This window comes from Lepidochelys olivacea (assembly GCF_965140295.1).
Source record: "Lepidochelys olivacea isolate rLepOli2 genome assembly, chromosome: 9".
NCBI classification, from domain to species: Eukaryota; Metazoa; Chordata; order Testudines; family Cheloniidae; genus Lepidochelys; species Lepidochelys olivacea.
The window spans coordinates 90,484,865-90,502,407 of NC_140419.1; the positions used below are offsets into that span (position 1 = coordinate 90,484,865).

Here is a 17,543-nt window from a genome sequence, read left to right on the forward strand (position 1 = left end):
AGAGAGCATTAAGCATCTGGAGAAAAAAATCTTACAGCGGTGTGGGGGACACTGAATGCTTTTTCTGTATTTTCTAAGTGACGTTAGTGCATCAGAATGGTCTTGATGGAACAGGAGAACCATAAGCAGCATCTGTGAAAGATTCTCCACCCTGTCCCACCAATGTACAATACTCAAAGCCTCTGCGGAGGGACCTCTAGGGATGAGACGAAAGCTTGGTCTCCATGTCTGTCACTTACTGGAGGATTCTCTGCTCCTTGAAGTCTTTAAACCATGATTTGAGGACTTCAATAGCTCAGACATAGGTGAGAGGTTTTTTGCAGGAGTGGGTGGGTGAGATTCTGTGGCCTGCGTTGTGCAGGAGGTCAGACTAGATGATCATAATGGTCCCTTCTGACCGTAATATCTATGAATCTATGTTCAGTCCTTGGTGCCTCGGCTGTGACTGCCAATGAGGATACCAATTAACATACAATGCTTCACACTAATATAGCTCTTTTACATTTGCATGGTGTTTGGAACATTCATTTAGTCCTCACAACCGCCCTGTGAGATAGGCAAGTGTAAAATGGGATGATACTTACCCTCCTTTATAACACACTTTGGTATTTCTAGATCAAGAGCTATAGAAGAGCTAGGTGTTGTTCTTCTCACCCCCATTTTACAGCTGGGGAAACTGAGGCAGACACAGCCAAGGGCTTGCCCAAGGGTTTTTGTAAATTTAATGTCTAGTCGCCAGAACCTCATTTTTTACTCTTCCCAATAATCATTTCAAGGACATTTTTTTAAAGACCCATTAATAAGTTTCACTGCAATCTGAATGTACTTAGGCATACAATATACTTTGAAAGAGATTTACAAATAATGAGAGTTAACTTAATGATAATGGTCTGCTACTATTTGCCACCAGTCACACTAAAAACAGCCAGAAACCTTGCGGTTAAAACTAGTAACTACTCACTGATATATATTGAATTACACACAATTTACTGCACAGAAACAACTATTTCTTACAGGACACAACTTTCATTTTACAAAGTGATCTATCGTCAAAGACTAAAGCTTAGGATATAATTATTAAAACATTGCCGCATTGAACATATAGGCAAACTTTTTTTTGTTTATTTTAGTTTGAAACAAGATACATTTTGTACAAACCTAGTTTTGAATCAAAGCCCAAAATTCAAAATATGTCACACCTCATTCCTGATCATTCTGTTTACTTTGTGAAATTTCACTGGCATTTGTACTTCAACGTGAAGCATGATCTTTAAATTAAGAACATACCATATATTGATTCTTAACTAGTCTAAACAATTGTAGTTACACAGTTCCTCCTGAGACATGATTTAAGGATTGTTTATAAAACTCCAGAGTTATTTCTACACAGGATTTTCAACCGTTGTGCTAATGTCCAGTACATCATGGGGTTTCACAGGAAACTCGTTCTTTACATTAGTTTTATTTATGTAGAAGAGTCAATTCCTGATGTATATCTTTTGTAATGTCAAAAATTCACCGTAGGTAGTCATTTATCAATTTGCTACATGACCGCACAATTTTGTGTTACAATAAAGGAAACCTATTTTTAGCAGGATTAAAATTTCCATCTGTCCATCTTGCAGATGGAAGACCTACGGATGGGTGGGGTTTTTTTTTATATGCCTCTGTATAACGGGATCCACTTATGGGAGAAGGCATTTGCTTTCTCCTATGCTACTGCAGTCTGCGGGAAAGTTCCTAACAAAGTTCTTTGTTAGTGTTTGTAAGACTGGATAGGAGGTTTAATTGAGGGATTTGTGCTGAATGTTCTTTCGCTTTGAGCCTTAGTGCTGCAATGCTCGACGTTTTCCTTTCAACTGCTGCCGGATCAGTGAAGGCAGTGAGAGCAGGGTCTGATGGGGGTCCTGGCGCTTTCATTAAGACTGAAGCTGTTGTCATGAGAGGATTTAAAGCATTGAGAAATCTATATTTGGGGAAAAAAAGTCAATAGTAACAAACCTAGAAGTATTTTGTAGAAGAAATATTTATCTTATTAATAACCACAGTACTAAACTGGGTTGAACTTTTTTTTAAACCAAACTTCTTCTTTGTTCCAAACTTATATTTTTTTGTTCATTAACTTGTAGCTTTTTTTTTAGCACAATAGGCAAATCCACATTGCACCTAATAAATATCACTTACTAAACTGTGAATGCAGCATAGAAGAGAGATGTTTATACCACTGCATTGCATGCAGCTATCTAGAAGTCAGTTTGTTAAATTTGCTGTCACTCTCTTAACATGTTACATCCTTTCTAAGCAAACCTTGTAATGCGGGAGATCAGCACGCTCCGTGGAAACATCAGAATACTTCATGAAGGGAATTTTCAGATAGGTCACTGTGCAACCAATTTGTTGTGACAAGTTATTTCATGTGAAAAGCAGGATAAAATGCATGGCAGAAGGGTGTGCTCATTAATCGGAGGCTATAATATAGGCTGTCATTTCAGAAGGGAGAGGAGTATACAGTGCTAACACAGCAGCAGCTTTTGGTTGTTTAATTTCAGCACTTGGAGCAAGCGAGACTGAGGAGCCGATCTTCAGCTATTATAAATCATCAGAGCTCCACAGAATTCAATGGAGCGCTGACAATGGACACAGGTTCAGGATCTCCCCTGAGGTCTTGGAGGCTCTGAACACAACCCTGTGCTTATTGTAGTCAATGGCAAAACTCCCATTGGGACTGGGCACATGTGTCTTCAGTAAAGGAAATGTTAACGGTACAAGTATGGCCCTGAAATGAAAGCCAATGATGTCAGCTCTGTCATTGGCAATCTGGGAACAGGGGCCATGTTCTGCTCCCCTGTGTGGGAACATCCAGTACAATTCTCTGTTTTGTAGAGCCACCTCGAGAGCTCATATCTATATCTGTTGTCGTAGATTTTAGCATGTGAAATATACACCTGTATATACGAGATCAGACTAGAGTCCATAGTGGTCTACATTAGAACAGTCTGTCATGAAGACAAGGGCCCACTGACTTCAATGGGGCCAGGATTTCACCCAACATGCACAACTGCACTTTAAACAGTAACTATGTTGAATGACTTTCACTAGGGTTTACAGCTAATTTAGGGCCAAATCCTGCTTATTTTACTCAAGTTGTCCCAGTGAGTAAGACATGTGGGAGCTGGCCTTTTAAATAACTTTTTATATTATTCCTTTAACTAGACAGAATCCATACTGTAACACTGGAACACACATTTATTTAAGGCACCTGTGAATTGCTTACTGCTATTAAGCTATTGTACTGCATAAGAACATCCATACTGCGTCAGACCAAAGGTCCATCTAGCCCAGTATCCTGTCTTCCGACATTGGCCAATGCCAGGAGCCTCAGAGGGAATGAACAGAACAGGTAATCATCAAGTGATCCATCCCCTGTTGCCCATTCCCAGCCTCTGGCAAACAGAGGGTAGGGACACCATCCCTGCCCAACCTGGCTAATAGCCATTGATGAACCTATCCTCCATGAACTTATCTAGTTCTTTTTTTGAACCCTGTTATGGTCTTGGCCTTCACAACATCCTCTCACAAGGAGTTCCACAGGTTGACTGTGTGTTGTGTGAAAAAATACTTCCTTTTGTTTGTTCTAAACCTGCTGCCTATTAATTTCATTTGGTGACCCCTAGTTCTTGTGTTATGAGAAGGAGTAGAGTAAATAACATTTCCTTATTTACTTTCTCCACACCAGTCATGATTTTATAGACCTCTATCATATTCCCCCTTAGTTGTCTCTTTTCCAAGGTGAAAAGTTCCAGACATATTAATCTCTCCTCATATGGCAGCCATTCCATACCCCTAATAATTTTTGTTTCCCTTTTCTGGACCTGTTCCAATTCCAATATATCTTTTTTGAGATGGGGTGACCACATCTGCATGCAGTATTCAAGATGTGGGCATATCATAGAAGTATATAGAGGCAATATGGTATTTTTTGTCTTATTATCTATCCCTTTCTTTTACACCTCAAAGTTTAAAAGAAAGGGATAGATAAAACAAAAAACCTTGAGGTTTAAAAGAAAAATACTTAAAATACACTCTCTGTACCTTCCAAAATGGGGACTTAAAACTGGATTTCTGAAGAGAGATGTCCAGGCAAGACTGCTGAGACCAAACGGCCCTAAGCTTGCAGGGCTGAATGCTGGAGTTACAGATGGCATAGCTATTGTTGAAAGTGGCATTGATCTCCATGCATGGTCCAGAAGAGGAGACTGACTCAATGGAATGTCCAAGAACAGACCCAATGGATGCGTTAAGGAGAGTCCTGGAACGTTCCCTAACATTTCAGTTTTTTCACGTTTCCTCCATTTTGCCCTTCTGTTTTGAAACCAGACCTTCAGAGAGAGAATACAAAAGGGTTAGCTAGACTGATTTTGTTGTTGCTTTTATCAGCTATGGTAGGCCATGACGCACATGGCATAGTAGTGACCTTTATTTTAAAAGTACAGTTTCTATGTAGAAAGGTTCTGTTTATAAAGTGTTTATTATTAATTAATAGATGTCATAAACATGTTTACGGATTTGAGTAGTATCTGTTGTAGGCATATTAGTAAACGGTGTTATTGGTTATAAGCCATAGTAATATGCAATCTATAACCTGTTGGACTCTAACTATTGACTATCCAGTAAACAATGAGAACAGCTTTTAATAATTTATTACTCCTTTATTAATTGAGCCTCCAAATATGACCTCCCGCCCTCTCCAAATCAGAAGGTGGCTACCTCAGTCCATGCAATTTAAGAAGCAATTTAATCATAACTGAAATAATTTTTAATCAAATCCATGAGGGTGACTTAAATGCCTAATAGTCTGGCTGACTAACTACATAGATCAGTATTTAAAATTTTTTTTAGATGCTCTTATTACTTGCCATGACTCAAACTGATGTCATATATAGTTATGTGAAACTGATTAACCCTGTTATAGTACTATAGAAATCCATGTTACTCAAGACACCAAATATATTCAGATACTTGAGAGATCTGGTAACCAGGAGTCAATAAAACAGGGAGACATGCTGGTAGTTTCTTAGACACAGGGCTTTGGATGGTAAGGAGTCTACTGTACAGTGTACTTTTGTACAGTAAACTGTTTATTATATCAACTTCTCTTTGCAAGGCTGCACTATTAATTATTTTAGCCTATGGAGTATATTAAAAAGTAACAGAGAAGTGAGACTAGAATTTAATCTACTCTGACAACTGATATCACACCATTTTTTTTGCAATTTTGACTCTGTCTTGGAGTATTCTCCCTTGGGTCCCTAGATATGTGTGTGCACTAAGGTGAGAATGCATTGTGAAGTATATAGCAGAGATGGGCTGAAACCAGAATCTCAGATAGGAATGCTCCCAAGGCTGAGGATTCAAAAATCTAAATTTTCTCAAATGTTGAGATGTTCTAATTCAGGTAGAGAGATACATTCAAACTGAATTCTGAACTGTATCTAGGCTTGAATCAAAGATTTTAGTTTGGGCCTATCATCTCTAACACAGATTTTATATCTAGCCACTACTGAAATTCAATAAGCCATTAGCAGAAGTTTTCATATAATATAATGATCTGTATTAATTGGTACATTAATAGTCCCCCAAAGAGGAGTAAATATTTACTACAGAGAATGCTAAATAAATATATGGATATAAATAGACACTTCTTCCATCTGTAGGTGCAGCATTATAAAACCAAACTGTTCAAGTAAGATGATCAAAACATTCTAGTGTGTGGAGAGAATTATTATATTTTTAAAATGACTGATGAGTCACATTACATTTTTGTAATTATTTTTATCAGAAGTCTCTAATATTAGTGCAACTATGGTCTGGGAGTTAGAGCAGGGCTGACTGGGGATCACTGACTTGCTCTGATCTTGGGCAAGTTGTTTGCGCTCTCTATTTGATTTAGTTTACCTGTCTGTTAAGATATACTAGCATCTGCTTCACAAAGAGCTTTTCGATGCTTATTTGAATAATAATTGTAAAGTGCCAAGAGCTTCTGAAGAAAAGCCCTATAGAAGTGAAAAGTGGTTAATACCCAGAGTACATTGCTATACGGTAATGTATTGCTCGCCTTGGTATCACAAGCCTGATCTTTTTCCTTTAAGTCAATGGCAAAACTCCTATTGAGTTCAAAGAAGACAGGATTGGGCCACGCATCAGCCTCACTAAAATATATTACAATATATATAATAAGGAGCGAAAAGATACTGTAATAAGGTACCCACATGGCATAGGTCTTGTGAATGCTTATTCACAGGGACCTGAAGAAGCAGTGACTAGTTGAGTACATCTTTTGTTTCGATCTTTTTTTTTAAAGCTACCAATATTCTGTGAAAACTCTAGTGACTTTGCAAAAATAATGGTGTCTTTTTCCTCTGGGCAACTAACGTACACTTCGTGTTTAGGTCTGTTGGCAAGGAGATTGGTGTTTTTGAACCGAGAAGTGAACAATGGAAAATATCGCACATTTGACAAAATCTGGCACAATAGTGTTGAACAATAAATAATCTTAGGGTCACAAGGTCTAACAGATCTGAGATTGTAAAGGGTCAAATTTCTTATAGGGGATAGCTGAACTAGTGAAATGCTGGAAATCTATATCTACAGATGGGAGCCAGCTGCAGGAAAGAGACACTTTCAGTTGCGTTCATTCAGCTTTAGGCGTCGGCTAAATTTAATTAAATTATTTTTACAAGGTTTACTGGTTGAATAGCAGCCTCCAATCACTTGCCAATAAGCATCATAAATGGACCTAGAGCTGGTATCTCAGAAGGAAAATAAAACCACTAGCTCTAAGCCACCAGTGCTCCCCCCTAGAATGGAGTTCAAAGGACTAAAAGAGTAGTGAGAATATTACATGACACTTGTGCCTCACGTTTGGGCAGCAGATGAAGAACATTGTACTTCGCAGTGTTGCTAGTTTCTTTATCCTGTACAAGCATTTTGACCCCTTTTCTAAACATAGCAAAAGACAAGTGCTACGTGTATGAGAGAATATATTAATACTGTTGTGAAACCTAATTAAGCATTTTTTTCTGTCTGCTCCAAACAGAGAAACTGAATAAGAAGTGAAATGTTTGCTACCTTAAAATGTTAAAATAATTCCTTTAATTTACTTTTATGTGATCTATACAGCTGTCTTTTATGATTCCAATATTATTGCTTGTCTGCTGTGCAGACTGTAAATCCAGTGTAACAACTGATTTCAATTGGCCATCAATTATTGTATTTATCTAATTTCTTTTAAAATCTAAACTGAATTTGGACTATCAGCACTAAAAGCCATTATTTAGGTCTAAAATCCCAATCTTGAACTCCTTGCCTGGGCAAAATTCACATTAATATGAGTGATAAATGGGGCATAAACATATATCTTACTTAACAGTGACATCATAAACAGACAGTACTTTCAAAACTTTAGCATTTATATTATTATAAATAACATTTAGATTATTTAATACAAGCATAAAAATGACTGATTTGTATTTTTGCTACTGATTAATAGAAGAGTTCAACTGCCTTTAAAAATAATTTAGCTTTACATTTTTAGATCATTACATTTCTGTCAGGTTACCAGAATAGTTTGCACCTATACACAGATGTGTACAAACTTGCAGCATGGAATATGCCATGTATAGGGTTTAGCCTCTTGGGCTAAATATATTTAGAATAATGTGTTAGAAGTATGTAATAAAGAAGAGTGAATTGTAGACTCCTGGAGTCATTACAGTTTTGATCAGTTTTTTAAATTTAACAAGAATGGACTATAAACCAGGGTATATTAAATACTGCATGTTATTTTTGTAATTATTGATAGATTCTGAATGTATCCTAAAAGTTATTCCTATGCCAAGAATTTCATTAGAAATTGAAATTATCATTCATAATCCAAATTTAGAAGCACTTGGTGTTTTGAGAATAATTAAAAACTTTAACTATGCAATTTTAAGAGAAGAGCTGACTGAATGTAAAGTCAGTTTTCAATTTAGTCTTTTCTGGAGACTTTAAATCCCCTCAAAATCATGTGAATTAAAACACTTTCTGATACATAAAAAACAAGTTATATTATATTTGTGATTAGCCATAGTGTATCTTTGTTGCTGAGACTGATCTCGGGATTATTAGCAAATAATATCACAACGATGTTCAGTTTGCAGTAATCCTTATTACTTTATAAGTGAGTGCTTTACCAATGATACCCATGGTGACGAATCAACCAGTTGATGTTTCGAACTTTTTCAGGTTAGAACTTTTTAAGATGTTCTTATTTTTTCTCCCCAGACCAATGATCTACACTAATAATGAGAAACAAGCCTGTTAACAGAAGCGAAGTATGGACTCAAACAAAAATGCTGCTGGAAGTCCATAAAGGATGGCTTCCAAGCAGGACAGGATTTACCAGACTTTCCTATCATTCCTTTCCCATGGTATGGAAAAATATATGGGTCCCCTGGGAAGCATTTTCAGAGGTTACATGGGAAATCTCTCTAGGTGGGAGAAAAAGCTGAAATACGTGGTGCATTCTGGAATGAGATGGGAATAAGATAGTTGTCCATTTTTCTTTCTTGCAGGGTCACTTCCAATTAGGACTCAATGAAATGCAACAGTTTCTGCTGACTCCGATAAGAGAAAATATTGTGCCTGCTCCCCATTTTATCTGGCTGTGTGTATAAAAACCACTGCCCCAGGAAGAGGTACAGCAGGTGTCTCTCCAGAGAAGCAAATATCAGTTTGAAAAGCAACGGGCTGTTCTGCTGCCTCAGATATGACAACTCTGCGTTAAATTAGCGTCACAGAGAGTTACTTTTGAGCAGGTCAGGAAGATACCATTACAGTATATTTTAAAATGGTCTGTAAACATACCCTGCTATCTGAGCACTTCAGAATCTTTAGTGTATTTATCCTCACAATACCCGGGTGAGCTATTATGTCCATTTTACAGTTGGGGGAATGAGACCCAGAGACCAAGTGACTTGCCCAAGGTACTTGTCTATGGCAGAGCAGGGAATTGAACCTCCATCTCATGTTAGCAACCAAACCACTCTGCCTATGACTCATAAGAGTCTAGCCTCCTGAGGGCTGTAATACTGGGGTCTTCATCTCAGTTGTTGGGTTTCATGTATGGGTGCTGAGTGGTGGTGATGACCTGTGATATATAAGAGCTCAGGGTAGATATTCTGATGGTCCCTTCTGGCCTTGAATTCTATGATGCTGGAATATCTTTCCTCTCAATATTTGCCTAGTACTCTTACGTGGCTATGCCACTGAAAGTTCTGTTCTTTTTGATGACATTCATAGGAAGCTTGGGTTCAAATCATCAACATGATCCCTTTTGCCGTATGCCAATGTCTCAAAAAAGACATCGAACAGTGCAACCCAACTGCATGCAATTGGCAAGCCCCATATGAGAAGGTGAGAATGGGACTGTGGAAATGATGGGTGGGGTTAACAGTTTTGCATCCGTGTTCATTTTACGGGAGAAACGTGTGGCTGTCATGTGTTATGGTATTTTAGTTACTAGTAGCATTGGTGATATTTATGTTGGGGTGTGTGTGTGGGGGGGGGCATTTTCTTTCCTTAAAGTTCATAAAATAACTTAGCTGTGGGGTTGAGATGAAAAAGGTGACAAAGCTTGCTCACACGTATAAAATCATTGAGCACTGGATGTAATATATAAATTGTCTAAGAGCTTTCCCTGATGGCTGGAAGTTCTCTTTCCCAGTCTCCAAGGCCCAGAACCTCACAGGTATTTAGGCTCCTAACTTCCACTTGACATCAATGGATTTTAGCCTACTTATCTTTAAGGATCTGGGTCCAAGTGTTAAAATATGGAAAGATGAGGAAATTCAAGACTTCTGGGGCCAGCTCCTCAGCCAGTGTAAACTGTCATTGCTCCATTGACTTCAATTGAACTACAATTTACACAAGTTGAGCATCTGGCCCTGCTGGTGGAGTGTGAGGAGAAACAGAGATGAGTCTGTGAGTAAGCCTGCCAAATCAGGGAAGAGGCTGCAAAGCATATCATACTCATGAAAACTGAACAGTACGTGCTAGGAGCCAAGTTATGACTGCAGCTTGCAGCTGGACTGACATGCAAAGTAATTCATTCAATATCCGATGTACAGTATGTGCGGAGGTTAGTATAACTTGATTGGTTTTGTGCTAATTTGGACCCTTAATGATCTGTTTGAAACTAAATTTTTAACAAGATTTAATGTTTGCTATGTATACACTATTTTTTTTTAAAGCTAACAGAGTCAATGAGTTAATACCAGAGTTAATACTTTTTTAAAAGGAACTGTTAATTATGGGTGTTTAGAACCAAGGACAGGCTTCTTTAGAAGACTGCAGTATGGAAGATTGGTTACACAATCTTTGCACCTGTATGCTTAAGGTTTTGTCTGATGTTCCATTATAACTGCCCAACCTAGTAATACAAATTCCTTTCAAGTAAACATTCTCATCTCAGTCTCAGAATAATCTTTTAACCATTTTTTAAAAAACAGTGCAGACATTTTCAAGTTAAATTGGGGCAGGAGATGGTAAATGAATACTTTTGTGAACTACATAAATAATTGCTTAGATGTAGAACACAATATTCAACTAATCATTGGTTCACAACACGATCTAACCATTTTGGGTCCTTCTATTGTTTTGGTCAAAAACCAAAACATCAGATTTTGGCACTGCAAAAGAAACTGCATGAATATTTTTGCAATGCTAATGTGGACTTTTACAAAAACTAAATACAGAGATTTCTAAAAATGCCAGTGTGCATTTAATTTTGGACCATTACAGACCAGTGGTAAAAATGCATTTTTAAGTGTACATCTAGAAAAGGCTACTATCTCAAATGTTATGGTTAGTGGTTTTGTCTCAGATTTAATAAGGGAGGACATGTCCAGGATATTTCTCCTTTCTTTAAAAAACAAATATCGAGGAGAAAAAAACCTGCTAAAAAAGGGTGCAGTTGCAACACTAGCTGACAAATGTCAGACAATTACAAAAGTATCTACATTCTGAACTCCGACACAATACTATTGTCCCCAATTCTGTTTTTAAATATTTTTTCCGGTGGAGGAAATTATAGTGAAAAAGCATCAAATTTTTCTGTGAATCTTTAGACTTTTGTTGGCTTGTTTCAGAACTTTAAGATTTAAATATAAAATAGCATTTAAACAATATGCACACAACTCCTTCAAATCCACAAACAGATGTTTAAATAGTTTAGACCAGTGGCTCTCAACCTTTCCAAACTATTGTACCCCTTTCAGGAGTCTGATTTGTCTTGTGTCCCCCTAAATTTCGCCTCACTTAAAAACCACTTGCTTACAAAATCAGACATTAAAAATAGCAAAAGTGTCACAGTACGCTATTTCTGAAAAATTGCTTACTTTCTAATCTTTACCATATAATTATAAAATAAATATAAATATTGTACTTACATTTCAGTGCATAGTATATAGAGCAGTATAAACAAGTCATTGTCTCTATGAAATTTTAGTTTGTACTGACTTCGCAAGAGCTTTTTATAAAACTAGGCAAAAATTTAGATGAGTTGATGTACCCCCTGAAAGACCTCTGCGTACCCTCAGCGATATGCGTACCCCTGGCTGAGAACCACTGGTTTAGACAAGATGCAAAGCCTATTTTAAATGATCATTTATTGTTTGCTGAAGTGTATTGATATTATATCTGACAATTACTATATTTTATTTTGACGTTTCTGGTTTTGGGGGGGTGGGATACTAAAAACGTCTCCTCCTTCCTTCTTTTAAATTCAAAGCTCTGATCGCATTTGGTCCTCTTTTGTCGGATAATATGGAATAACAGCTGCTAGCTTTTTTACATCCTTTACAGCAACACTTCTCAACCTGAGTGAGCTGGAAAAATAAAAAAGCCAACAGCACTGAAGAAAACATTTAACACTTAATTTTAAGCTAAGAATGTTTATACATATCAAAAGGCAGTGTATTCCGTCAACACTAGGTCCCTGTTCTTTAGTACCTGTTACTCACCTGAACTCTGGCTTCTGTTAAATCCAGACGCAGTGCTAGCTCCTCTCTGCAGAAGAGCCAAATATCATTTAGTATTTCAATCTTTAGTCACAAAAAAGGGTTGGCTTCATCAGGCCCCATCACACACTGAGAGTTCATCCGATGAAGTGAGCTGTAGCTCAGGAAAGCTTATGCTCAGATAAATTTCTTAGTCTCTAAGGTGCCACAAGTCCACCTTTTCTTTTTGAGAGCTCATTAAAAGCCAAATCAGATCCCCTGCTCTTTACAGGTGATTTCTAATCTAGAAGCCGCTGCATAGTGCCTCCCAGTCTGAGAATATATAAACAGTCACATTCAACTGGGAGGTTTTTACACCCCCCCCAGCTCACACCCCGGTAACTGCATTAGGACCGCTGAGACAGCAGTAAGGGGATGTAAGATCTGAGACCCCCCTCGCACACCATAGTGCCCTGATTTCACCTCGATTCCCACTTCATGCGAGCGCGGAATCGCATGTGCTCCGGCTCTTCCTTTAAAGCTGGCGATTACCGTCCATCCCTGAGCTATTCCCCATTGCTTCAAGTGCTTTTCCTATCCTTTCACGGCTCGCTCTCCTGGGGGCTCCCTGCCATTACAGACCCTGGGTTCATTCAGTCTGGTTTATTCCCTGCACCCGAGAGTGGCATTTACAGGGCAGTGACCATTTCAAGGTCTGGCCCCGCTGCCTCGGGGGAGGAATCTCTCTTTGAAGCCCCCTGGACCCAGTCGAAACTTTTGGGGGAGAGGCCGCAGTCAGGGCCCGACCCTCCCAAAGGAGGGCAGCGTCGCCCGGCATCTGGCCCTACAGGGCTGCTGGGAAGGGCCGGGCCGGGCCGCGCTGGGGCGGGGTGGCCCCTGGCGGAGCGGCCCGGCCCCGCTCCTACCTGGTGAACACGTCCGGGTAGTGGCACTTGCGGAACGCCCGCTCCAGCTGCTCCAGCTGCAAGTTGCTGAACGTGGTGCGATAGCGCCGCTGCTTCCGCTTCAGCGGCCCCGGCGCCTCGGCCGCGGCCGCGGGGGCAGAGCCGGAGAGACCGGCCGCCGGCTCCCCCGGGCCGCCGCTGCCCCTCGCCGCGTCCTCCTCCGCCGCGTCCTCCGCCGCCCAGGCGCCGGGGACCGGGCGCTTCTCTGCCGCCAGCGGCGCGGGGCGGGGCTCGGGCGGCTCCGTGGGGTCCCCGCCTGGGGAGAGGGAGAGAAGCGGGAGAATGAGCCGGGGGCCCGGCCTCTGCGCTGCCCCGGGGAGCTCCGCACTGGGGGAACCAGCAGGGCGCCCCGGTCCCCCATCCATCCCCGGCGGGTGGGGCTGGCAGGGCGCCCCGGTCCCCCCCATCCGTCCCCGGCGGGTGGGGCTGGCAGGGCGCCCCGGTCCCCCATCCGTCCCCGGCGGGTGGGGCTGGCAGGGCGCCCCGGTCCCCCATCCGTCCCCGGCGGGTGGGGCTGGCAGGGCGCCCCGGTCCCCCCCTCATCCGTCCCCGGCGGGTGGGGCTGGCAGGGCGCCCCGGTCCCCCCTCATCTATCCCCGGCGGGTGGGGGCTGGCAGGGCGCCCCGGTCCCCCCCATCCATCCCCGGCGGGTGGGGGCTGGCAGGGCGCCCCGATCCCCCCCCCCATCCATCCCCGGCGGGTGGGGGCTGGCAGGGCGCCCCGGTCCCCCATCCATCCCCGGCGGGTGAGGGCTGGCAGGGCGCCCCCATCCCCTCATCGATCCCCGGCGGGTGAGGGCTGGCAGGGCGCCCCCATCCCCTCATCGATCCCCGGCGGGTGAGGGCTGGCAGGGCGCCCCCATCCCCGCATCGATCCCCGGCGGGTGGGGGCTGGCAGGGCGCCCCGATCCCCCCCCATCCATCCCCGGCGGGTGGGGGCTGGCAGGGCGCCCCGATCCCCCCCCATCCATCCCCGGCGGGTGGGGGCTGGCAGGGCGCCCCGATCCCCCCCATCCATCCCCGGCGGGTGGGGGCTGGCAGGGCGCCCCGATCCCCTCATCGATCCCCGGCGGGTGAGGCTGGCAGGGCGCCCCGTCCCGGCTGCTCCCGGGCAGGGTCCCGCTCACCTTGCCGCTTGGCGGCGGGGCTCCGGCCCAGGATGCTGTCGATGAAGTAGGAGGTGAGCAGGTGCAGGGCGGGGGCGGCCGGCGCGGGGGCTGCGCTCTGCATGGCTGCGGACTGGCACCGGGCAGAGCCCCGGCTCCGCGCCGGGTTTTATTGGTGCCGGCAGCGACCGGCTCGGCGCCCGGGTATTAGCATTTCATTAGCGCGCTGGCGTCAAGGCCGGGGGTGGGACCCGCACTGGGGCCGGGTTCGCAGCCTGGCCAGGCGGGGAGGGGTGCCACCCCCTGGGAGCCTGGCGGGGGGAGGTGCCAGACAACACTCCCTTCCTCCAGTCTCTGCCCGGTGCCCGCTATCCCCTGCTGCCTTGGAAAGTGGGTGCCTCCCCCAGAGCCTTTGCCACGATGTGGTGACATGGGAGGAAGCCCCCGCTGGGGAGAACTGGGCCCTCTGGAGAGGCAATCGCCTCTGCAGGTTGTATGCGGCTGGGGAGGTGGGTACCTGTGTACAGGAGAAAGGGCAGATCTCTTGTCATGGGGTTCGCTCTGCACTATTGGCTACAAATGGCGGGCCAGATTCTGAGCTCCCCTCCAGTGGTGTAAGGCCAGAGACTTCCCTGGACTTACCAAGACATCAATCTGGCAGAAGGGAGACTAGAATCTGGCCCGCTATCACAAGCAAACGCTTGCTGTTTGGTAATAGGGTACCCTTAGAGGGAACTTACATCCTGCTCCTCACTGCCATGTGGAGAGGAGGTGCAGCTCATGAAAACATCACACTGAGCTCTAGAAACACAATGCCCTTCCTTTTTTTGCACATACCCTCCATTGTGTACAATGAACTTGTACCCGCTTTCTTACTGAATCTGACTTTGGCCCTTGGAGCCCGACTCTGCAAAGTGCGGCGTTCCTTCGGGTCCTGTAAGAGCACCCAGCGTCTTGCAGGACTGGGCCTCCCTGGCCTGTGTTCTCAAGCCTCCCATCCTCCTTTAGTGTCCCTCTTTGCTGTTACAGCAACAATCCCTCAGCAGCCGGAGGACTGCAAGCCAGCGCCTGCATGCAGACACTCAGCACAGCCATGACATGACTACAGTGCATTGCTAGAGTCCTACATAAATTAGATCAAGAGGTGACTTGATCACAGTGTATAAGTTCCTTCACAGGGATTCAGTTCCGGCTTCTAAAGGGCTCTCTAATCTAGTGGAGAAAGGCATGACAAGAACCAAGGGCTGGAAGCTGAAGCCAGATAATTTCAATTTAGAAAATAAAGCTCCCATTTGTAACAGTGAGGGTGATACCACTGGAACAAACCACCAAGGGAAGCAATGGATTCTTTGTCTCTTTGTGTCTTCAAATCCAGAGCGGATGCCTTTCTGGAAGGTATGCTTTAGCCAACCCCAAATATTGGGCTCAGTGCCGTAGTAATTGGGTGAAATTCTATAGCCTGTGCAATACAGCCGGTCAGACTAGATGATCTAGTGGTCCCTTCTGGCTTTAAAATCTAGGAATAAATTACATGCTCTTTCATCTTCCTCTCCTCCTATCCACCCAGCTGCACGTGAATGATGCAGCGCTTCCATCTCTTGCCAAGCTGGGCCCAGCACCCAATCTTTTGCATGCCAGCTCATTCTCCCACCACTGCCGAGCCAGACCTAGAGTTTGTTTGTTTGAAAACAAAAACTTTATTTAGCCCGAAACAATTCCACAACAAACCCATTTCTGTAGCACCTTCCAGCCTAGACTCTCTGAAAGTCCTTACCGATGCTAATTAATTAACCTCATAATACCCCTGTGAGAGAGAGACATATTATCATCCCTATTTTACAGAAATGGAGGCCCAGTGAGATGATCTACCCCAAAAATTCATGTCAGAGCTGGTGATGCAACCCTGATCGCTTGACTGCAAGACCATCTTTCCTTCTCTTCGATCCCGTAAGTCCATACATTTATCATATTAGAGCAACTACAGCGGATACCAACTCAAGTAAAAGGCAGGACAGTAGCCATAATAACCTTGGCTCTTAGTCCTCTAGGCCCCATTATTATTTACTTAGGCTAGGTCTACACTACTGCTTGAGTCGAGCTAACAGACGTTGCGCAGGGGTGTGAAAAAGACCCCCCCCCCGAGCGACACAGGTTACAGCGACCTAAGCGCTGTCCACACTGGAGCTATGTTGGTGGGAAGCTGACATAGCTTCTGCCTCTTGCAGAGGTGGAGCAGCTGTGCCGATGTAGTTCTTCTAGCGTAGACCTGCCTTGAGTTCTACTCTGCAGCCCCTTCCCACAGGCTTTGTATTGAGGTTACCTGTCAGACCAGCACTGGAGCGTTTTTGTTTGATAACCATGAATTTCCTCATAAATATATTCACCGGGGGTAGCTGGGTCTTTGGTTTAGAAGGGTCAGTGTAGCATGCTACGATAGACGTCTACTACAGCCTGTGTTCTTTCTGTATAAATTGAAAAAATATGACTGTAACCTCCATTTTCTCCAAGTTCACTCTCACACAGGCTTGAATACTGGTTACCTAATAAGTGAGTGGGAATGCTATTTCGCTGACTGTATAAGAGAATTCTATGAGGCCTATTGAACCATGTTTTATGGTTGCGGGCCATGAAGAGGTAACCAGGATGCATGTGAAATGGGTGGTTCAACTACCGCAGTTATATATTCTACCCCAGGCTGGCTCTCCATTCCTTTGGCTCCACAACGCACAAAATGGCTGAAAAATCTTCCTGTGACCCACCGTAACCCACATGCCTCTGCTGGCCCCAAAGGCTTGTGAGATATGTCAACAAAGTCTGGTGGGTCACAGGACAATTTTTTGGTCTTTGTGTGTGCATGCAGGGGAGGCTTCTGGGTGGGTTATTGCTGCTGGGAGCAAGCTGCCCCTTCCCTGGCCTGTCTGTGCTCCTGTGGGAGAATCTGAAGCTCTTTGAACACATTGGATGTGCCCCATTTCCTGGTCATGTTCCACTAGGTGAGCACCATACCATCATACGCGGTCCATACAGAAGCTCCTGAATGTCTGAGAAAATAGCATCTGGTGCACACACAAGATCTTCATGTGAATTGATGACTCTGTGTGCTAAAATGAGGCCAGGTTAACTTATATCTTCCTTTCGAAAAACAAACAAAAAACCCCAAACCTCCAAAATACCCCAGCCCTGAACTACAATTGAAGAATCATTATCATCTGACTAGACATTCAGCATCTGCCATCTGATGCACACTGATTTTGCCACGTGTATTGTCCCACACAACCCTCAGGGGCCAGGTGATTCCCAACTGTTTATGAGGAAGCTGGTGTTCATTCTGAAGGTGTGTTCCACTGCAGCATTGATGTTTCTGTTTTGAAACACAGCTAAAAATAAGAGCTAGTTATGAACACTTGGATGAAAAGGTCAATCCTATTTAGAGTT

General features: G+C 43.5%; 1 protein-coding gene across 1 annotated transcript; it reads right to left on the reverse strand.

Moving 5' to 3' along the window:
* Nucleotides 1-1,131: 1,131 nt before the first annotated feature.
* Nucleotides 1,132-14,240, reverse strand: ESX1 (ESX homeobox 1). The gene is made up of 5 exons (XM_084639723.1): nt 14,130-14,240; nt 12,965-13,259; nt 12,063-12,108; nt 4,093-4,379; nt 1,132-1,966 (listed from the first exon to the last, which is right to left on the reverse strand). Exons 1-5 carry the CDS (start codon nt 14,230-14,232, stop codon nt 1,741-1,743), a joined length of 957 nt encoding a protein of 318 aa, XP_084495849.1. The 5' UTR covers nt 14,233-14,240; the 3' UTR covers nt 1,132-1,740.
* Between the last annotated feature and the right edge of the window lie 3,303 nt (nt 14,241-17,543).